The sequence below is a fragment of the Lynx rufus genome, unplaced genomic scaffold (genome assembly GCF_022079265.1).
Source record: "Lynx rufus isolate CCGP_SWC_20201006 ecotype Redwood Valley unplaced genomic scaffold, mLynRuf1.p SCAF_1, whole genome shotgun sequence".
Lineage (NCBI taxonomy): Eukaryota > Metazoa > Chordata > Mammalia > Carnivora > Felidae > Lynx > Lynx rufus.
This window is the reverse complement of record NW_025814823.1, coordinates 106,725,715-106,749,484: the sequence shown is the minus strand read 5'-3', so window position 1 is coordinate 106,749,484 and position 23,770 is coordinate 106,725,715. Positions and strand designations below refer to the sequence as shown.

At 40.5% G+C, this 23,770-nt stretch overlaps 1 protein-coding gene across 1 annotated transcript in view; it reads right to left on the bottom strand.

Annotated features, from left to right (window-relative positions):
* The window catches only part of ADAMTS19 (ADAM metallopeptidase with thrombospondin type 1 motif 19), a 248,895-nt gene extending 239,272 nt beyond the window's left edge, over positions 1 to 9,623 (bottom strand). Inside the window, exons 1-2 of the mRNA XM_047094684.1 lie at positions 9,542 to 9,623; positions 8,254 to 8,912 (exon numbers count right to left, since the gene is read on the bottom strand). Coding sequence (XP_046950640.1) covers positions 8,254 to 8,912; positions 9,542 to 9,614 — 732 coding nt within the window. The 5' untranslated portion in view covers positions 9,615 to 9,623. The remainder of the gene's footprint in view (positions 1 to 8,253; positions 8,913 to 9,541) is intronic.
* Positions 9,624 to 23,770: the final 14,147 nt, after the last annotated feature.

The following is a 23,770-nucleotide window of genomic DNA, read 5'->3' as shown; positions in this document are numbered from 1 at the left end:
CAGCACAACATATAGATGTAACTAGCCCACTAACAATGAATACTTATAATGTTCTGCTCTTAAAAACAACACTGCAATGAGTAGGCTTATATGTAAATCTTCTGCACACATATGAATATTCCTGAAAAGAAGGGTAAGCACATTTAAAATGTAAGTACATACAATACAAAAGGCTCTCACAATTAGCTCTCCTACAATGTATAAGATAAGGTGTTCCCCAAGCATCGGCCCTGGATATTATTAGTTTGCATAATTTGTGCCAATCTAATGAACCAGAAATGATGTTTGAGGAAATTCGCTTTTACTAGCTTACCAATAAATTTGAAAATAATTGTGAATGTTTACTTGATATTTATGTTTCCCCTTTTGCATATACACTAAAAAGTGACTATTTATGGATGGTAAGTTAACAGATAATATATTTTGTATATTTTCTAAACTTTCTATACTCAGCATGTATTATTTTGTTATTAACATTTATCTTTTCAAAACACTAATACAAAAAGAACTCTGGAATTAGAAATGAAAAAGACTAAAACTCTAATAGAAAAATGAATAGAAGGGATGCCTGAGTAGTTCAGTCAGTTAAGTGTCCAACTCTCGGTTTTGTCTCAGATCATGATCTCCTGGTTTGTGAGTTCAAGCCCCACGTCCAGCTCTGCGCTCACAGTGCGGAGCCTGCTTGGGATTCTCTGCCCCTTTCCCACTCATGTTCTCTCTCTCTCTCAAAATAAATCAATTAAACTTTTAAAAAGTTAGTACAAGATATGAACAGTACATTTATAGGAAAAGAAGAATAAAAACATGAAAACATGCGCAGCCTCACCAAAAATACACAAAAACTATCAATTAAATCTATATTCAGATAATATTCCTATTAGATTTCACCAATATTAATATCTTTAGTAACACCCATACCAGCAAAAGCACAGGGGAAATATATACTCTTATATTCTGCTGGCCTGAGAATATAAAGTAATACCACCTCTGTGGGGTACAATCAGGCAACATCACCCCAAATTACCAATATCCATGCCCTTTGACAAAGAGTTACATTACATAGGCAAAATGGCATTTCTACAGAGTCTTATTTATTTAGCACTGTTCATAATAGGAAAACATTAGAATCAATCAAATGTTCATCAACACCAAACTGACTAAATACATTATGGAATGTACTTGCAATCACACAAAATGAAACTACCCAAAAAAGAAAGAGGAATCTCTCTGTGCACACATGTGTATGTGTATCAATAATGTAGACTTAAAAGCTATAAATTGATATATACATATTTATTTGCTTATGCATCAACTGCTTCTAGATCTTACAGTGGAAACTAATAACCCTACCTACATCTAGGAAGGAATATAGTAAAAAATGGAGAAAAAGTGTTGGAAGAAGACTTCATTGCATATCTTTTTGGGGGTTCTGTTTGGTAAAGTTTGAATTGTTATAATTTTGAAAATGATTACATTTTGCCTTTAGGTTTGAATGGTAGTTTGGCTCTTAACTATTGAGAACAAATATGGTTACCAGAGGGAAGGTGGGGGGGGGTGGGGATGGGTAAAATAGGTGATGGGAATTAAGGAGGCAATTGGGATGAGCACTGGGTGTTGTATGTAAGTGATGAATCACTAAATTCTACACCTGAAAGTAATGATACACTGGATGTTAACTACCTGGAATTTAAATAAGAACTTGAAAAAAAGTTGAATGGTAGTTTGGCTGAGTACAGGATTCAAAATCACATTTCATCAGAACTCTGAAGCACTCAACTCATGATCCTCTGGCGTCCATGTGACATTCATTCCATCATAGATCATCATTCCTTTATTAAGCTTGTAGAATTTTCTCTTTGACTTTCTAATATTCTCCCACAATGTGTCTAGGTATGGGTCTGTACTTATGCTTCTCTGAGCTTGGTGATGCATCCTTCTATCTGAAGGTGCATGTCTTCCTGTATCACTGGAAATGAGATTATGATACAAAAGAAAAAAAAAAACAAACTCTGCTAACCTCTACCTAACCATTATTGGTTACATCAGCAAATCAACTCGAATCATTGAATTAAATAACACTCTACACGCCATCTAGAAAATATGATCACTGAGGCATGCCACATGCAGAATGTGCAAAGCTAGTAGATTCCTCCCTTGTCTTGCTGCATGCAATTATTTCCACCAATCAGCCTGGATGTTTACCAAGAATCAGCTGCATCTGTTTGAACTCACATAGGTACAACATTTGTAATCATGTAATCTAATCGAACACTAAATATTTAGCAGTGAAATAGGAGTGTAAAGGCGTCTTTGCTTCCATGAAAATTTTGGAAAAACTTGAGAAAGGTAAGTCTCTAAAAGAAAACTGCTCTAATTTTATTTGGGATGAAACAATTGTAAAAGATCTGAAACATTTAGAAGTCAGTTGGATTTGTCTTCAGTTTTTCTTCCAAATATAGAAACCTATATTGGGAATTGGTTTGTATGCATGCTGAGTAAGGCTCACCTGGAATACCAGTTATCTGACCTACATTCAAAGTATCTGGCCTCACATCCAAAGCTTGGCTGATAAATATAAATATATATATATATATATATATATATATATATAAAATGTATACACACACACACACACACACACACACACACACATATATATGTATGTGTGTGTGTGTGTGATTTAAATTAGAATAAAATGTTTAGGGTACTTTGCATTCATTTAAAAAATTCTATCCTTTAAATGGGTAGAAGTAAAGAATCAGATATGTGTGCAAAGTTTATCCAATGATAAACATGGACTTACTTATAAAAATGAAAAATTGGAAACAACAGAACATTGGTGAAAAAAATTATAGTACATTCACACACAAAAAAATCCCACCCTTTCACTTATTTCTAAAAGTTAACTGCTATTAAATTTGAAGCATCTAGATCTATGATTCATGGCTCACAACTTTTCTTTCATATTGTGGACCCATTTGATTGAACATTTATATTATGTTCTGGGATAATTTCTGGGCTTGATTTTCTAGGTTAGAAATGTACTTGTCAATTCACGGATGGAGTTTTTAATTCTAATAACCACTTATTTTTAGATCCATTGTATCTAGTCATTTATTCTGGATAGCAGCTGTTGCTGTATGTTTTAAATTTACTTTTTCCATGAATATATATCCATTCTTATACTTCCATTAAAGTATCTTATCTATTCTTTTTTTTTTAAGTTTTTCTTTAATGTTTATTTTTGAGAGAGAGAGAGAGAGAGAGAGACAGTGTGTGAGCGGGGGAGGGGCAGAGACAGAGGGAGACACGGAATTCCAAGCAGAGTACAGATTCCGCTGTCAGCATAGAGACTCACGTGGGGCTCGAACTCACAACCCACAATATTATGACCTGAGCTGACGTCGGACGCTTAATCAACTGAGCCACCCAGGCGCCCCACTTATTTATTCTATTAATTTTGTTGCCTCATGTATTAACTTGCCAGAGTTTGAGGACTCTCCTTTATATGGTTCATTTTCTTAGATTCGTGGGTGTCAGCTCGTATGTTTTTGGTTTCCCTGCTGTCCTATCTGTTGTGACTCCTCCAGTTATTTGGCAAAAGAGTTGAGACGTTCTGCTGGATGCAGGGTGCCAACAGATCATCTATGGAGGAGGAGACCCTGTGTCCTCTGGTGTCACCAACATGCCCAGGAAGGCTCTGCCTTTTACCCTCTCTGACCTTGTGTAGGCACACACATTTGGCTTCCATGGATTGTCATAACCGGACATGAAAAAAATCCAGTGCCACTTCTGCTCCCTGTGTTCCTGCAGTTCTGTTAGGACCCCCACCATTCACAGATGTTTCCTAATGTCTCTGTGTGTTCCATTAATCCAGTCCACACTGTTGTCAGTCTTCCAAGAGATAGTCAGCACGTCTAATGGCATTTTTTTAAAATAATGCTTTAGATTTATTGAGAAGATCATTTCTGTCATTCCTAAGATTTGGCTTGAACAAAGAAGATAGATGTGTGAGGTCAATCTGCAATCTTTACTTTTTTCATTTGGATGTCGATTCCATTTTGTCTTCCCAGTTTCCCTCCTGCATGAGCATTCCCCGGACCCTCCCCTTACACTCTCTCCTCCTGCCTTAGTACTGGTACCCAATAAAGTGTCTTGGCCGAAATGGATACCCTAAAATATTTCTGTTCATAACTTGCTGTGGCATCAGATAGTGTGGGATTAAAAAAAAAGGCATAAACTGCCAAAAAAAATTGAATTTATACAGGGCAGCAGATTCTGTATAAAGACCTAATCAAAACAATTACTGTATAAAACTTAAAAATTAAGTGCATACAGTTTTAGTAGTCACTCTTTATAATCCTGGAAGAATAATCCCAATATTAGTGATAATCATTTCCATAGTCCATTTAAAGGGAACCATAGGCAATTGTGTACCGATCTAGTTTAGTTTAGCACACCTCCTTAGGTGTGCTTTAAAAACAAACAAACAAACAAACCACAATGTGTTAATTTTGAGCCAACATCATTGTTGCACTCTTTCATAAAAATTAATTTGGGGATGCCTGGGTGGCTCAGTCCGTTGAGTGTCTGACTTTGGCTCAGGTCATGATCTTGCAGTTCGTGAGTTTGAGCCCTGCGTCAGGCTCTGTGCTGACAGCTCAGAGCCTGGAGCCTGCTCTGGATTCTGTGTCTCCTCCTCTCTCTGCCCCTCCCCTGTTCATGCTCTCTCTCTCTCTCTCAAAAATAAATAAACATTAAAAAATTTTTTTTAAATTAATTTGTTGCTTTTTTGTATTTTAATTTTTAGAGATTGTAATTTAAAACAAAATAAAGTATTACACATGCTGCATTTTATTCAGTGGTTTTTACTGGGTGCCTAACTCAAAACCGGGTATCTTGCAAATGCTGTGGACATGGAAAGAAAGGAATAACACAGCACCACCAAAGTACTTGGGGCATAGCTACATTTGTACCTATCTCAAACTATTGTATTCCCCTGTTGCCATTTGTCACTGACAAGCCAGGCTGGGAGCTCCCTGAAACATATCAAGGCTGCTTCATCTTCTTTTTGTATTCTCTGTATCTGCACAATACTTTGCTCAGAAGACTCGCTCAATAAATGTTTAATTGCTTAGTATTATGATTTTTATGGACCTAATGGGTCTAATATGGCTGAAATAAGATTACTGTTCAATATTAGAGACTAATAAGGGGAAAGAGAAATAGAACACTTCAAACAGAAATAGTAAGAATACTTCATATATCAGTTGCTAGACAAATAGAATTTGCGCATTTTGTAAATAGGAAAAACGAGATCCAGAAAGATTAAATACTTTGAAGAGGCATCACCTAGCCATGTACCCAAAATATCTATTCTAGCACTTTTCCTTTCACAGCACAAGTTAGACTGATATCTGGAGAATGAATTGGCCAACCTTATAAATGTTTACCACTTTGCAATCCTGGATAGCTGATGATCTATTTCCTTTGATAGAGAGTTTGGGATCTTTTCAAATATGTAGTAATCCAAAAGGCATTGAGTTCAGGCACCAGAAGGCAAAACTAGCTGCTGAGAGGAGGTGGGGGAAGGCAGACTTAGTTATCTGCTCTTTTCTAAGCAACTAATAATCAGAAAGCTTTTACTTACTGAGAAGGAAAGAAAAAAAAACTGTTGCAAAAGAAAAGCCGTTGCATTTATAAATAATTCACCCCTATAGAAAGTCACCATGACTCCCCACATTAGAATTACAGGATCACAGAATTCTGGAAATACAAAAGAGCAAGTACATAGCCGTTTGATAATCAATAGTTAGAAAAAGCCTGTATTCCAGCAGACAAGGCTTTTGAGGTCTGATCTCACCAGACATTTTAGGATCATTTCCCCTTATTGCACCTTCTGGCCTTAATCATAGGAGATTCTTATTTTCATTCCTTTGGTAAGTGTGCACTTTTAAATCTTCAACATCACTCCTCTACCCAAAACACTCTTCAGCCCCATACTACTTGGGTAATGCCTCCTGATGCTTCAAAACTCTGTTAAATTCTGTCTGCTTTGGGAAGCCTTCCCTGACTCCCCAAACTGGATTTTACCTCAGGCATAAGATTTGATTCATCATGTCACTGTCCCAAGGATACCTGTGTCATAACCACTTGTGTATAATGTCTTTCTCCTAATCTGTAAGTCCCCAATGTAGGATGTAGGAAACATTTAACATCTAATAGAATTGTAATTCTATCCTCCAGTTTTTAATTAAACCATTCAAACCTCTAATTTTACTAATGAACACTGAAGCCCAGAGAGGTAAGACTTGTCAATTGTCAGAGTACAAGCCAATGTCAGAGCTCAGATAACAAATTATGCTCTCTTTCCTAATTCACCCTCATAAGGGAAAAAGGGCTGGCATGGTAGAGTCTGGAGTAACAAACGTACTCTTCTTGGCTATCTGCCTAACTTTTTACTCAAAAGTCTGACTGCTATACTGTATTGCTGGCAACGTCAGATTTCCTCAATAACAAAGACTTCCCAGTTCAGAACATATACATATGTGGCTAATAGGAAAAGTGAGCAAAAGTCCAACATGATAAACAGGGAGGTATGTCAAACTCCTGTTCAGTCTATGAAAAACCTACTCATAATTTTAACTTTGCTCCCTTAAGTATGGAGAGAAGGCATAGCTCATTTGGAAAATCTGACCAAAAGCCCACATTTCAACACAGTGAAATGCTTTATCCCCTATTGCTTCTACCACACCAGGAACTTTCTATATGTAATTATTTAATCTCTAGCCAAAAACTAGTGGACAATGAAATCCCCACAAAATGTTTCCCCCAGTGAAGTGTTCAAACATCAGTTCCACAAAAAACATTTTTAAAAGCTTTTCATGTAATTTTTCCATGCCAACTTTTTTCACTCATGGCTACAAATGTCCATATTTGAATATTCATCATTATGAGCATCTGGTAAAATATAGCCCTGTCCAGCAATTTACATCATTTGACTATGAGACCTTAGGAGGGCATAGGTAAAAATTTCCAGTTTCATTTTGTCTGGATTTTTAACCATCTTTTTCCACTTCATGGCTTTGGGTGGTTTTGATTGCACTGATATTTTCTGCTCTCCATTACTATTGGGTTTTTCTACCAACGAGCAGGTTGCTTTCAGGCAAGTCCTTGTGGACTTCATCAATGGCTCACTAGAAATGGCAGAATGAAGCCACAAATCACATTAGTGTTTTCAATATCTTGTGGGTTTTGCCTTAAACCAGTAAATAAAGGCCACAATGGTGATGCCCCCATAATAAGGTGGATGTACTTACTGCCCGTGAACTGTACATCTACCAGCGGTTAAAATGGTAAATTTCATGTTATGTATACTTCACCACAAAGTAAAGGCCAACTTACAGGAGGTAACAATTTTCCCAAAACGTGGGTCAAGACAGAGGAGGGAAAATCCAATGATGATCTCTACTGTTCAGATACAGCAAATGAGTTTTACTTTGCAGTTCCAACAGGCCTCTAGGCAAGGCTCCCAACCCTACTACTTTCTTCTGTGGAGTGGACAACAGGAAAGCCAACTACTGCCAAATGAAATGCAAACCTCACAAACGGAGAGTTAACCCATAGAATCATGCATGACCCTTTGCATACTGACTGGGTTCTAAGGTCATGGATGACTCCGCAGCTCGGAATCTTTCAGTTACTTCTCAACTCCTGTCCCTCACAGAACACTGAACAGGTGTCCAGTGTGGCTGTGCGTGTGTTTAAATTGTAGACAGCTGTCAGAATGTAACTCCCTAGAGGATTACAGTGTTCTGACAATTTTGAAGGACATGAAAAAAAAAGGAGATAATAAATGCGGAACTAGTGGTGGGGTGGGAGGGGGCAAACATGGAGAAGATTCCGCAGTGAGCAGATTGGTTGTCTTCCAAACTCCTAAAAGAAGCCACGTGGTGGGCTTATTTTGGAAAACACAAAGCAGCAAAACCAGCAGGAAGAGTTACCCCGAGGCAGTTTGATGCCGTGTCCGGAAGAAACGTGTAACCATATAGGAGAAGGCTGTTAATGCATCCCCTTAGCCTTCCGATTCACTGAATGCCTTGGAGATGTTCAGCGGGAGGTAAATGGAAGGCACTACTGCGTGGTGCAGACTACGGTGAATGAAGTTCAGGGTACATGCAAACCAGCCCGGTCTCTAAGGGGAGAGGGAGGAGTGGCGGGAAAGTGGAAAGCTGGGGAAGGAAGAGCGCTTACCAGGCCACCTCCACAGGTGCTGAAAGAGGCCAGCGAGCCAGGGTGCTGCAGCACCGCCCCGGTGTAGAAGCAGGAGGCGTCGGGCGGCGCCGGAGGGCGCCGGGCCGCTGCTGCCAGCGTCGGGACGGGGCCCGGACTCGGCCGCTGCTCCACCGCGAAGCGCGGCGCCAGGAAGCGGCCATCTCTCCGGAGCAGCAGGTACAGGTCCCGGGAGAAGGCCGGGATCCGCAGCAGTACCTCGTCACCGTCCGACTCGGCTTCCTGGGCCGGGGGAGGAGACGGGGGTGGCTGTGGGGGCGGCGGCTGCCACGAGGCCGGGGCGCCCGGGGACAGGGCGGCAGCCCCGCCGGATCCCCGCGGCAGCTCCTGCGATTCGAACTCCTCGTCCTCCTCGCCCGCTGGCGGCGACGGCGGCCGAGGTCGGGGCCGGGGTGCGGAATGGCCCTCGGCGGGCTCGCCCGGCGGCGCCGGGGCCACCGAGCGCACCTCGCGGGAGCTGCCGGCCGCCTGAGTTCGGGCGCCTCCGCCGCCCCCAGCGCCGCGCACCCAGCCCGGGTCCGCGCTGCCCCCGCTGCCGCCCGCCGCATCCACCGGCTCCCGGCGCCAGAGTGCAGGAAACACGACTTCCCACTCCTCGCGGTCGGGGGTGAACTGCAGCCCTGCGGGCGGGGCAGACAGAGAAGTGCGGGGCTTAAAGTGCCGCGGTTCCAGTAGCACAAGCATTCCCAGGCTCACACTCGGTTCAGACACAAGGCTCTCGTGTTAATGCGCCGGAGACCACCCGTCTAGCCCCTGAAACTCTTGCAACCCCTGAAGCCTTGCGATCAGATTACAAACCCCGGCATTTTCAAAATAAAAGTACGATTATATGGGGGGAGGGGTGACGGAGTGGGGCAGCAAAGTTTGGTGACAGCACTTGGTTGTTGAAGGTAACCCAGTGCAAAGACTCCAACACAGATAAATTATTTTCTTAAGTGTATGTCAGAGCAAAGCGTCGCTATCAATTTCTGTACTTCCCCATTTTCCTCTAGGTGCTGTAATCGTACCTTTGCAAAGATTTCTCCTCTCATTAGAGGAAGGCTGACCACGCCAGGATGTTTAAAATGAGGTCGAGAGAAGTGCACTTCGCTCGCGAGCGTGACCCTTTCATCTGCACCCGCACGCTTTTTATTGCTACCTACTGAGCCCTGCTCGCCGCGCACCGGCTGCACCAGCCCTGCCCGCCCGTGCGTTCTCGGTTTCCGCCGGGGAAGTTGGAAAGCAAGCCCAAAGTCTCGGGAGAACTTACCTGAAACGATCCCATTCGACAAGACCCCCAGCTGGTAAAGGAGGCAGCAGCAGCAGATGTGAGTAAGGCGCATCTCGCGGCTCTTTCCGGGACCGCGCTCCCGCGGCCGCGGCTCCTTGCCCCGCGCGCGCCTCCTTGCGCGATCCACCGCGGGCGCCGCCGCCTCCCCGGAGCGCAAGGAGGCCGGGCGGCGAGTTTGCCCGGGCCCTTTGTCTGCCGGGGGTGGGAGGGGGGTGCTGTGTGACTCCAAGAGGCTGCCCGAGCCCGGGCGGGGGGGGGCGGGGGGGGAGGAGCGGGGGCAGGCAGCGCCGCGTCCCCGCAGCGCTTTGGCTCCCTGGCGAATTAGGTGATGAGTCTATTTTCTGTGTTCTGGACGCTGCGAGAGTTTCCGGAGCCCCACAGGATAGACCCACAGTCAGGAGCGAGCCGGCCGGCGCAAGGCTGGCAGGGCTGCCTCAGGACAGGCGGAGGACTGCCCCGCGCGGGCAGGAGCGCCGTGGTGTCGGAGCCGTGGCTCGCCGCCTGCACCCGCGCGGAGCTGCCAGGGGCTGGTGCCGCAGTCCCAGCAACCTGGCGTGTGCCTCGCTCCGCACGCGCGGGCCGCGAGCTCTTACCCCGAGAGGCGCGGGAGGGAATTTGTGGCGGGACGAGGAGGAGACGCGACTCGCGAGGTGGGTGTGGAGGAGAAAAAAGTCAAGCAGACCTGACAAGAAAAAGGGAGCACGGGGTGCCCGCCCGGAGTGACTTTGCGGGACAAAGGTCCCAGAACACCACACACGTGCTGACACACCCAGTTGGGGTGGGGACCCAAATTCCCTCACCTGACTTGTGATTGGCCACTCCGACAGGCCGATTTGCATTCTCGCTCAGCACCCACTCCCACCCTCACCCCCCAGCTGAGGTGTGTGCAGGTAGAAGTGCCTCTCCAGTCCATCCCACCGCCTAGTGCCGCCCCCCACCCCATCCTCACGTCACACAAAGCAAAACTTACTGCAGGCTTGAGCACAAAGCTGTGGCCCGCTTTCCAAAGACCTTTGATTTTTCTATCCATCTTTGTCTGTAGGAATTTTCTAAGGCTGCAGTTAATGTAATTCGTCATGGAGCGTGCTTCAAAGGTTCCCGGGACAGTAGACACCCTGACATTTCAGAGCCCCTTATCCCACCTTATCTTTCCGTCTTCCCATTCATCATTGCTATCAATTTTCCTCCCCTCCCCTTCTCTTGCTCACACACACACACACACACACACACACACACACACTCTCCCTCCCCCTCTGTCTTGTAAAACAAGGGTGGGATTAAAGGGACTGACATTAATATTGTACGCTAAAGATCACAGATAAAGTGAGATTATTTTGTCTCTTACCCTTTTGTACATTAAAAAATGTATCTTTTTGTTATTTCTGTCTTTGAGGGGAAATTTAACCTTAAATATGCTTGCTTCCTTTGTTACAGATCTACTTGGTACCCAGTCCCTTTTCCACACCTCTTCCTTGGCCACATCAAACCTTTCACATCAGTCTCAAGGGTGATTGATCTAACCTGCCATATGCATCCTCTGGACTAGGCCAGTCACCTAGAAATTAGTTAATGTAAATCAGTTTTTTTTTTTTTTTAATTCCAGCAGGAGCTTGGTTCCCCACTTCCTTTGTTATTTTACCTTCCGCTCTCCGTGTCAGAGGTGACTACTATGCCTTTAAGGGAGGCAGACTATCTTATTTCAAAGGAAAGCCATTGTTTGAATAAGCCGAGTCTTAGAATACTTTCTTTGAGTTGTCCTGAGTTTAAAAACAAATAGGAAGACACTCTAGGTGTGTTTGTCAAAAGTTCTCTGCCTCCAAACCTTGTCTTATAAAATCTCAAAAACCAGAGTAACTAGGGTGGGTGTGGATTTCTAGACATTCAAGAAATATCTGGGTTACTTAGAAACCTACACACTCCTTTTTATGGGACTCAATTATACAGACTTAAAACTGGGCAAGAAATCAAAGGCAGTTTATTTTTTATTTTATTTTATTTTTAAATTTTTTTTCAACGTTTATTTATTTTGGGGACAGAGAGAGACAGAGCATGAACGGGCGAGGGGCAGAGAGAGAGGGAGACACAGAATCGGAAACAGGCTCCAGGCTCTGAGCCATCAGCCCAGAGCCCGACGCGGGGCTCGAACTCACGGACCGCGAGATCGTGACCTGGCTGAAGTCGGACGCTTAACCGACTGCGCCACCCAGGCGCCCCAAAGGCAGTTTATTTTTAACAAATAGAATGAGTTATTAAGACAGAAGCTAGTTGTAATGAAACATCTCCACTAGGATATAAGTCTGAAATGTCTCATCTAATTTGAACAACAATGGCAACAAAAATATGAGAGTAAAATTGCAGAAGGAATGCATATTAAATTGTCTGTATTTACCGGAATACATTTGTGATTCTTTAAAAATGATTAAATTAAATGTACTCCGAAGCACAGGTCACCAATATAAGTTCCTTTCTCTTCCTTTTTTGTCCCTACTGACACATGATCCCTGATTGTCATGGAAAGGTTTGCCTAACTCCCCACTAGCTATAATCTTTCTCCCATTTGAAATACTGTTATAATTTATTTGTATGTTTTCTAAGGCTTTTATAAATCATTTGGTTTGTGTACATTATGTACATATTTCTTCTTCTAGACTTTTTTTTTGGAAAGTTAGGATTTCTTTTACATATCTTTTTAAAATTTTTAAAAAGATTTTATTTTTAAGTAATCTCTATACCCAACATGGGGCTTGAACTCACAATGCAGACATCAAGAGTTGCGTGCTCTAGTGACTGAGCCAGCCAGGCACCCCTCTTTTGTAGATCTTTTTTTTTTTTTTCAGAACACACTGCCTAGTTCAATGATTTACTCTGAATAGGTGTAGAAATTCTAAGGAAATTCTCTACGATCATTTAGAAGATGAGAGAAATTGATTTCTGTAGGGGATTTTATTCCAATTTCTTAATCCAGAATTACAATACTAACTCTGTTAGTGATCACCCACTATCAGCATGATTTATCTGACTTACAGAGAGAACGAGCCTAACAGAAAAAGAACTTGTAGGAAGTTTTTGTGCTCTAGCTAAAGAGACTTAGATGTGCAAATAAGAACATCAGTTAAAGTGGGTTTGAGTGTGTATGTATGTATGTGAAAGAAAGAACTAGCCTGATTTGGGATTGAGTAAATTGTGCACAGTGAAATAAAGGAAAAAAGGCAGGACTGTGACGTGTGTGTGTGTGTGTGTGTGTGTGTGTGTGTGTGTGTGTTACTAACCTCAGAGAAAAGAAAAGAGCAGCTGGGAAAAATATGTTGGTTAAGACAGGTCACTACATATGTCACCAGATGGTAGCTAGCATCAACCAAGCTCAGCTTTTGTGGGGTGGAGGTAAGTGACAAAGCATCAGAGTAAGTGGAACCAACTGTTCTTATACACAAGGTGCTCACATGTTGCATTTTATAAACCATGCTTCTCTACATAGAAAGTTGGCTTTGATGCCTTCAGCCCTTCCTCATTCTCTCGACTCACTGGCCCTAAGCCTCTCCCAACTTAAAGCTAATCTTAAGTCCTTTCCCCTCCACAACACCTTAAAATATTAGAAAAAACAAGAACCCGTTCACTGAGTTGCCTAAAGAGGCTTCGGCACCAGAAGGAGAAATCCAAACACAGCCATGAAGATGAGCTGAGTAGAGAAGACACAGCAAGATGACTAGAATTTAGAGGCCAGAGTACCAGAGCTACATATTGAGTATAATAGTTTTCTACTGAGACATAACAAACTCAGCAGTTTAAAAGAGTAAACATTTATTATCTCACTCTGTTTCTGAGGATCAGGAATCTAGGAGTAGCTCACCTGGATAATTCTGGCTCAGGGTCTCTCACAAGACTGCAGTCAAACTCTTGGCCAGAACTATAGTTTCTCAAGACTTAACGGGACATAGAGGTTCTGTTTTCAAAATCACATGGTTTTTGGCTGGAAACTTGGCACCTGGACCTCTCCACTGGCCGCGCATTGCATGTGTCCTCTGGGAATAAGTGATTCAAGAGAGAGAGTGCACCCACAGTGGAAAGTTGGTCTTTTTATAAAAAGACCCCATCTTGAAAATGGCATACCATTACTTCTTCCGTATTCTATTCATAAGAAGCAAATCACTAAGTCCCAGCCCACAGTGAAATGGAGAGCACTCAAAGAATGTATGGGCATATTTTAAAAACCATCAGGGGTGGGGAAGAGCCTGGGTGGCTCAGTCAGTCAAGTGGCTGACTTTGGTTCAGGTCAGGATCTCAAAGTCACTGAGGTGGAGCCCTGTGTCGGGCTCTGTGCTGACAGCTCAGAGCCTGGAGCCTGCTTCGGATTCTGTGTCTCCCTCTCTCTCTCTCTCTCTCTCTGCCCCTTCCCCACTTGTGCACTAGCTCTTTCTCTCTCTCTCTCTCTCCCTCAAAAATAAACATTAAATGTTTTTAATATAAAAAAATTTAAAAAACATCAGAGGGCATTTATGCCCCCTGACCATAAAATATTTGCATTCCTTCCATGTGCAGAATGCGCTCATCCCTTCCCAAGGCCCTCAAAAGGCTGATCCTATGAAAGCAGCCCCTCAATGTTCAGAATCTCTCTCTGTAAATCACATCAGGTGTGCATGAATGTTTTCAGCATTGTTCATTAGGTAGAGCTCCTTGAATTTAGTCTTTCTTCTTCTACAGACTTGTGACACTATAGGAACAGTATATTTGCCACCCATACATCCAACATACTGTGGTGAGACAGGCAGGGACAGCTGCCATAGACGTTTCTGTTTACAAGGGAGGAAAAGAGGAAGCACAAAGGAGACACTGGCTCAGGCACAAAGGGACCACTGGTCCACAGCAATTCTGAAATCCAATTGGGAAAATGTTTAAAGTTCCTTGATTATGTCTCAAGGTCTGAGAATAATTCTCCATGGTGCTGTGTCTTCTCCCTGGGAACTGGTTTCTGCTCTGAGTCACCCTCCCATTTTCATGAAAGACGGGATGTGTTTACAAACAAATCATTTTCTCAGATGACTTCCTAACAGTAGAACTTACACATCCAGCAACTCCCTGTCATTTTATGTGGTCTCTACCCATTTTGGTCCCAAAATATTTACCCACATTTAACTGTTTTTCAAACTTTGAGAGTCTTTTGTGAATCTTCATGGGTTTCACTTTTTATCCATGAGACAAAAGCCACCCCCTCAAATCTCTTTAAGATAAACCCTTCCCTACCTTGGGTTTCCAAGGAGATGCATGTTTGTACATTTGTTAGAATTCCTAGTGTTCCACTGAAAGGATCCTGGGGAAACAACTTAAAACACTTTAGAGGACCGTCACTCTGACAGAAAGAGGCTCTGAATGTCCATGTGCAATCATGATGAGTTCTTAACGAGGGATTTTACAGTCACACCTTTGACTTCATCATTACGCCGTGCTTTCCTGAAAGCAATTTCTTCTTAAGTTTAGCATTATTTTCCAAATAAAGAAGTGGAAAGGTCCAAAGCCATCAAGTCCTGGCTACTTTATGTGAACAGCCTCCTTTAGTCACTCTCCCTCCTTTCACATTTTCTGTAAGCAGGAAGAAACCACATGGCAACTTCCAAAATTTTTGGAAATTTCCTCCTCAGTTTGATGAACCAATACATTAGGCCCATTTTCTATAACAGACAAGAGTCTTGATAAATGTAATGCCAATGTGTTATAAGGATACTTTCCTTTAGTTACAATAATATTTACCTCATTTTCCTAAAACCTCTTAGCTTTAGCCTAACCCACGATCATATGGCTTAAACTAAAAGCCTTTTTAAGGGATTAGAGAAGTTAAATTTATAGTTTAAAAACTTCAAAAAAGAAATCTCTATCTCCATACATGACCAGTGGTCACTGAACATTTATTTTTAAAGTAACACCAATGCTACATCATGTTTCTCAGAAAAAGGAACTTTGCATCTCAATTTATGAAGCTGGCATTACCTTCATACGAAATCCAGAGAAAGCCAGTACAGAAAGTGAAAATACAGGTTAATATCTCTTATCAATATAAATATAAAATTAACAAATTTAATTCAGCAATATATCAACAGAATAATGTAATATGGCCAGTGAGATGTATATAAGGAATGCAAGGCTGGTTCAGCATTCCAGAACAATCAATGTAATCCATGATAACAACAGGCTAAAGAAGAAAATCATACAACCATACCAAACAAAGTGGAAAGAGCATTTAACAAATTTCAATATCTGTTTATGATTAACACTCTCAGCAACTTGAAATAGGAACAGAAGGGAAATTCTTTACCTGGATAAAGAATATCTATTTTTAAAAACTATAGCTAAGAATGAAAGGCAAATGCTATCCTTCTAATATTGAGACCTAGGCATGGGTGTCCACACTCACCACTCCTATTCAGAACAGTTTATTGGAAATCTGAGCCAGTGCAATAAAGCCTTCAAAGGAGATAAAAGTAATATAAATTGGAAAAAGATAAATAAAACTGTCCCTCTTTGCCAATCACATGACTGCCTATGTAGATAATTCTCAGAACAAATGCAGAACAATTCCTAGAGTAATGAGCAAGTTCATAGAATACAAGGTTAACACCAAAAATCAAACATATTTCTATATACCACCAATGAACAAATGGCAACTAAAGTTAAGATTCAGTACCATTTACATTCACTCCTAGTGAAATGTTTAGGTATAAGTCTAATTAAATATCTATAGGATCTATATGTTGAAGACCACAAGACAATAAAAATTAAAGACCTAAGTAAATGAAAAGATACAGTGAGATATAAGAATAAGCATATTAAAGATGACAAGTCTGCCCAAACATTCGTTTTGTTTATAGCAATTCTTATCAACATCCCAAAATTATTGTGTATATATAGACAAATTTATTTTTTTAATATACCTGGAAACAAAAGAAACTAAAATAGTGGGGGAAAATTGACAATGGATAATAAAGTCTGAGGTCTCAATACTACCTAAAATTAAGGTTTAATCCATAGCTACAATAACCAAGATATTGTGGTATTCCATAGATCAATGGAACAGAATAGAGCCCAGAAATATATTCTATACAAGTATAGTTAACTGATTTTTGTAAGATGAAAAAGTAATTCAATGGAGAAAGGATTTTTTTTTTCAACAAATGGGATTGGAACAACTGGACACCATGGACAAAAAAGAAAAAAAACACAACTTGAATCTCATATCAAAATTAACTCAAAATTGATCATAGATCGAAATATAAAACGTAAGACTACAAAACATGAAACTTCTTGAAAAAAAATATGAAACAAAATTGGTGGTCATTGTAACATAGGGTTAAACAAAGAGTTCTTAGACATGTTCTTTAGCAAAGAACAAAGAGTTATTTTCCAGAAACAAAATAATAATAAAAAAGTATTAAAAATGATAGATGGGACTCCAGTTAAAAGCTCTTCTTTTTTTCTGAAAAAGACTGTGTTGAGAGAATGTAAAAATGGGCCTGGGATAAGATATTTGAAAAACACATATTTGACAAAGGTCTTAAATTCAGAATATTTTTAAAAATCTTTGAATTCACTACTACCAAAACAAATAATCCAACTAGAAAATGGGGAAAAGACTTGAAAAGTCAGTACATGCAGAACCAAGAAGCACATGAAAATGTATCAAACATCATTAATTGGTAGACAACTGCACATTAGAACCATGATTAAATATCATTAGATGCCTGTTAGAATGCTAACATACAAAATACTGACAATATTCCAAGCACTGACAAGGATGTGGAGTCAACTGGAATTCTCATACATTAAATAAACTCTTAAATACTATTAATACAAAGGTATTATGCTGAATGAAAGTCAATCTCAGAAGACTATAAGCTCTTTTATTCCATTTCCATGCTGTTTTTGAAATGACAAAATTATAATGATGGAAAACATCAGTTGCTTCCTGGGATTAGATTTTGGAGGAGTGTGTATGTATATAAATCGCAAAAGGAAATTTCACTGTGATAATGAAATAGTTATGTAGCTTAATCATAGCTGTGATTATACAAATCAATAATACATGATAATATTTCATAGAAACATAACACACAGCTGGTGAAATCCAAGTTAAGGTCTGTGGTTTACTCAGTAATATTGTATCCATATCAATTTCCTTGTTTTGATAATGTGCTATGGTTATATAAGACATTAGCATTGATGGAAACTGGATGAAGGCTGTATAGGAACTATTTGTATTATATTTACAAATTTGTGAGTACAAAATTATTTCAAATAAAACCTGAAGTACAGCTTCTTCAAGGTACTTTAAGCTTTCACTAATACCCTCCTTAATGGTCACCACCCAGCTTCAAGCCACACTCACAATTTAAGTTACTGTTGTTACAGAAATACTTTAAGGTCCCAGAATATGTGTTATTTCTGTTGTTACAGAAATACTTTAAGGTAGCAAAATATGTATTAGTTATTTATTGCTACATAAGAAATTACTCAAAAACTTTGCATCATAAAAAAAATAAATAAACATTTACTGACACAGTCTCTTAGTGTTTAGAATTCAGGGATGGCTTATCTGAATAGTTGTGGCTTAAGATTTCGTACAATGTTGCAACTCAGCTGGTAGCCAGAGCTGATAACTTGATTGTACAGTACCCTCGCTGATAACTTGATTGGCCGAAAGACTCTGGCTTCCTTTGGAGTAGCTCTTTGAGAAGAAGCAAAAGAGTGCACTCAAGAAAGAAGCCACACAGTGTTTCAATAACCTAACCATGGGAGTGATAACCCATCACTTCTGTGACAGTCTATTTGTCAGACATGAGTCACTAAGTTTAACAACTCAAAGGGAATTGTTATTCCACAATTTGATGGAAGGAAAATTAAAGAATTTGTGGATGTATTCTTAAAACTACCACAGAGAGTGAACTCTGGATGTTTGCTGAGAAAACTTTGAAGTAATTTTCTGTGTTCTGATCTGTGCATGATATGAAGAAAATACCAACAGTCTGGGTGAGGCAGCGGGGGGGGGGGGGAAGGGGAAGCAGAGAATGTTAGACTAAAAAATACTTCAAGTGTTGCATATTCCCACCAGCTAGAGTGGAAGGACCTCGTAATTCAAGGGGGCATTTGATAGTGCTCTCAGAAAATTACATGTTTGGTGGTTAGGGGCTAAATTAGCCCTGTAATTAAAATTGATTTGAGCTCATTCCAACAAGGCTTAGAAGTAAGTCTCAAAATGAAACATCTGATTCCAAGTAACTTAACAGGCTACTAGAACAAAGTCCATTGTTTTTAAAGTAATAATAATAAATAAGCAGCAAGGATGATAAACTCTCATTCTGTGGCATCCAGTATAAAACTGCAGGCATGCAAAAAGCAAAAAAAAAAAAAAAAAATTGCCCACAAGGAGGAAATGTCAATTAGTAAAATTAGATTAGGCATGACAGAAGGAATGGAATGAGCCAACAAAACTATTAAAGCAGCTATGGAGATATGCTGTAACTTCATAAGAAGATAGAGAAAAACAGGAACCTGATGATAAGGGACATCAAAAACTCAACTGGATATTGTAAAGATGAAAACTACAATATTTCAAATGAACAACACACCCAGTGGGGTTGAAAGCAGACAGGGCCCTCAGCAAGAAAGATTAGTGAACTTGAAGACATAACAATAGAAACTACCCCAAATGAAGCGGAGACAAAACAAAACAAAACAAAAAAACAAGAAGGAATGTCTTGAACGTTGGTGAGCTATGGAATACTAACGATCCAACATATGAGTAATTGTAACATTGAAGGAGGGAAAAAATAGAACTATTTGAAGAAATTAGGCTAAAAATTATCCAAATTTGTTGAAAACTACAAATGTATATATGCAAACAGTGCACACATAATGAAAACTATGTCAACACATATCTTAATCAAATTGCTAAAAACAAAAGAGAAATAAAAAATCTCAACAGCAGTCAGAGGAAAAAAAGTCACATTATGTAGAGAAAGAAGAATAGGAATGACAGCAAATTTCTCAACAAAACCTATGCAAACTGAGGCGGGGAGCAGGGAGGGATGGGGGAGCGGGAATCCTTCAGATACAAATTTTGTAAACCTTTTCTCCTAGTCTATGGCTTGCTGTCTTATTTACTAAGCAGTGTATTTGGAAGAGCAAACATTTTTAATTTTTATGAAGTCTACTTTATAAATTTGTCCATGATGATGTATCCTTTGATTTCCTAATTAAGAAATGTATGCATAACTCCATATCCAGGCTTTTCCCCTACATTTTCTTCTAGAACTTTTAAAGGCTTTCCTCTTACATTTACCCAAATGGAAATGCAATCCATTTTTACATTAATTTTGGTAGATAACATGAGAAAGAGTTCCTATTTTCATATGGATATCCGACATCATTATTGATTACAGAAATAAATATTAAGTAAAAATTAAAACCACGAATAGATAATCTTACACACTCATTATTTTGGAAAACATGTGAACTATCTGCAATATGAAATGTTTGCTAGGATGTGGAATAAATGAAACTCTCATGCAGTACTTATGTAAATGTAAAACGGTATAGCTATTTTGGGGGAAAAATGCTTGACAGCTTCTTATGTGTATCTTATGCATACATTGGTCATACAACCCAGCAACTCACTCCTAGATATTTACTAAGAGAAATAGCATATCCAGAAGACTACTCGCATTTCATACCATCTTTATTCATAATTGCCCAAAACTGAAAACAACCCATATGTCCATAAACTGGTGAAAAGATAAACAATTTTCTTGTACCCTTGTAGTGGAATTGCACTTGTCAATAAAAGGAAACAAACTACTGATACACGTGACAATGCAGGTGACTCTTAAAAGGATTATTCTGTGTGAAAGTCTAGAAAAGATAAAGTGAAAGTGATAGCTTATCAGTCCAAAGTGCCAGGGCTCTCTGGGAGACAGAGGATGAAGGAGTATTAGAGAACTTTCTTGGGTGACAGAAATGTCCTGCATCATGATTATACTGGTTACATGACTCTGTTTTTCAAAATTCATTCAAACTGTCTCCTTAACCAGTGGAATTTATTGTATGTAGGTTATACCTCAATAAACCTATATAAGGAAAGACTTAAGATGAATATGCAACCTTCCTAATGCCTCAATTTTAAGTATCAATGAGTATATGTATAGCAAACAGGGATTTTCCTCCGGGACTCCCCAGGTAAGTGAGAGCTACCACCATCCATCCACCCTGAGCCCAGGAAGCCACCCATGACTCATTTATCTTTTTAGTCACCAACATCCCTTCAGTCATGAAGTCATGGCACTTTTTTTCTTCTTCTTCAGAGCTCTTAAGTTCATATACTCTCTCGAGCGCTCCTAGCCCTTACCTGATGGAGCTGTCTCTCCTTGGAAACACTACAAAGCCCAACGTGCCCATCTAACAGTTTGTCTCCGCCCCAATCCAGTCTTCAGTCTGTAGACGGAGTAGTGATTTCAAGTGAAAATGATATGCTTGGGATGAAATCCTCCAGTGGGTTTCCAGTGTTCACAGAACAAAATTCAACGTCCTTAATATCACCTAAATGCCTGTGTCATCTGAGTCCTTTTATATCTTCAGCTCCATCCCATTTTACTCTTCTTGTTTTGACCTCTCTGAATTCTTGAAACATACTATGATTTCTCTAGCCTCAAGACCATACTGCTGTTCCCTCTGCCTGAAACATGTCCCTTCTCATCCTGCACATTAGCTTAGATAGCTCCTGCTTATTCTTTTTTCTTTTAATTTTTTTTAATGTTTATTTATTTTTGACAGAGAGAGACAGAGCATGAACGGGGGAGGGGCAGAGAGAGAGGGAGACACAGAATCTGAAACAGGCTCCAGGCTCTGAGCTGTCAGCACAGAGCCTGACACGGGGATCGAACTCACAAACCGCAAGATCATGACCTGAGCCAAAGTTGGACGTTCAACCCACTGAGCCACCCAGGCGCCCCGCTCCTGCTTATTCTTTACACATAACTCTCCTCTTCTCTTTGTGTAAGCATCCTAAGTACCAGCTGGGTCTCATTGCTCTATGCCATAGGACCTCACTTTCTGCTCATAGTAGTCCCTGACCTAGCACTTATTTGTAACTGTTTGTTCAATATCTAACTTTGCATGGTGCCTGGGTGGCTCAGTCCGCTAAGTGTCTGACTCTTGATTTCAGCTCAGGTCATGATCTCATGCTTCATGGGACTGAGCCCCGCATTGGGCTCTGTGATGACAGTGCAGAGCCTGCTTGAAATTCTCTCTCTGCCCCTCCCCTGCTCTCTTAAAAAATAAATAAATGATCATCAAAAAAAGAAATATCTGAACTTGCCCAAATCCCTTCAAATGTCCCACAATTCTGCTCCCTAGGAATAATCACTGTTAGTTGTGTGCCTCCAAGAAATTATAAAAAAAAAAATACTGGCCAAAGTCAGCATGATACTATATGACAGACAAAATTAAAATATATAAATGTACATACATAGCCTTCCCCCTCTCTTGACTTCTAACAGACAAGGTAAATTCTTCCTGCTCAGCACATGGGCCAAGCACTTAGTAAGACTAAAGCTGATCTTTCAAATCTATGGAATGCAAAGAACTTTTTTATTAGAAGAAATAACATATCTGGGAAGGAAAGAAGACATAAGAAGAAAGAGAAGATCCTATAAAAACTAGTTTTGAGAATTTCATTGAAGTTTTGGAAAAGTGAAACAAAATGTCATAGCGGCAATGTCTATGCTTGATGAATGAGCTTTGGAAAGACTTAGAAATGAAGAAGATTATTGCAAATTTTTGTTATGTGTTATATAAATGTCACAGCATTTTAAAAGCGCATAAACATTTTGTTGGTATTCCTTTCATGGAGTTAGAATATGGGACTTGCATTTCACAAGGGCATGAAGTGTCTCAGGTTTGTCTGAGTTTTAATAAAACTCAACACAGTAATTGGTTGTACCTAAACAGGTATTTTAAGTTTTTTTTCCATAGTAACCAAGGCCAGGATTGTAATCTAAAAATGGAATCCTCAATCCTCACACTAGTAAAACATGTCAGCTTCATCACCAACAAAGACCATCCTTCAGGCTTCTTCATATGCCACTCACATACCACGTGGGAAGTTTCTTTGCCACTGAAAGTTTCATCATTCGCAAATCCCTATGGAGACTCCTACTGCAGGATGAGTAAATACAGATCCAGGCCCAACAGCTTCCTGCTTGGATTTCCCCACCTCTTTCCTTTGAGCAGCATCCTACCAGGTAGCAATGGTCACCACTGTAAGGATCATCTGAAGACTAAAATCCCAGTGCCACCAAGTCTTAAACATTGGGTGTGATAAAACTTAGCATTTTCTCTTCCAGTTAGCAGTATGCTCAATTCCAACACCATTTGCAATGTTGCATCTGAGAGGAAATGCCCCAGATGGCTAAACACTCAATAAATGTTTATTGAATAACTGAACAAATGAAATCAAAGGTAAGTCATCTATATGTGATCTTGCCAGAGGTGGGAAAAAGGCCGAAATTAGACGAAGATAAGCCTTTCATGTCTAAAGTTCTATGATTACTATAGTATTCATAATGTGTGTGGGAGGGGGTAGAAAGAAAGAAAGGCGGGGGGGGGGAAGAAGGAGGAAGACTAAAAAAGGTTTTCAGATATATTCTGAGACACAAGTCTCTATGAGAAAAATTTGAAAAATGCTTCAAATAAAATTTGAAAAATGTATTGACCAGTGATTGAAATAACAGTAGAATTTCGTATTAGTGGGCTATTAGGGACATTTGCTTTGTTGAGGTTTTACCTACCCATCATTTGACCTCCCTTTATTTGTCATGGGAATCCCCCAGTTGAGAACATGCTGGGATGGGGGGGCATCGGTTCCCAGTTGAAGTAGCCCCGAAGTCCACGTTCTCATTCTCCTGATCCACCAGGGAGCAGACTCCTGAGCTAGGCCTCGCTAAGTGAATGTTCGCAGCTGGCAGAACTGAATCAAGTAGCACAAAGGAAAGAAAAGCAACTTGGAATTCAACAGCAGTGGCCAGTAGCTATGGTTGTGGTAGTGCCAGTAGTTTGCACAGTGTCTTGAGCCAGCTGCACAGGCACCCTACCCAGATATTCCAGAGGTTGGGCCTTGGCGATAATGAAGCTCCCAACTCCCTGGGGATTCTGCCTGCTTTCAGAGCTTGG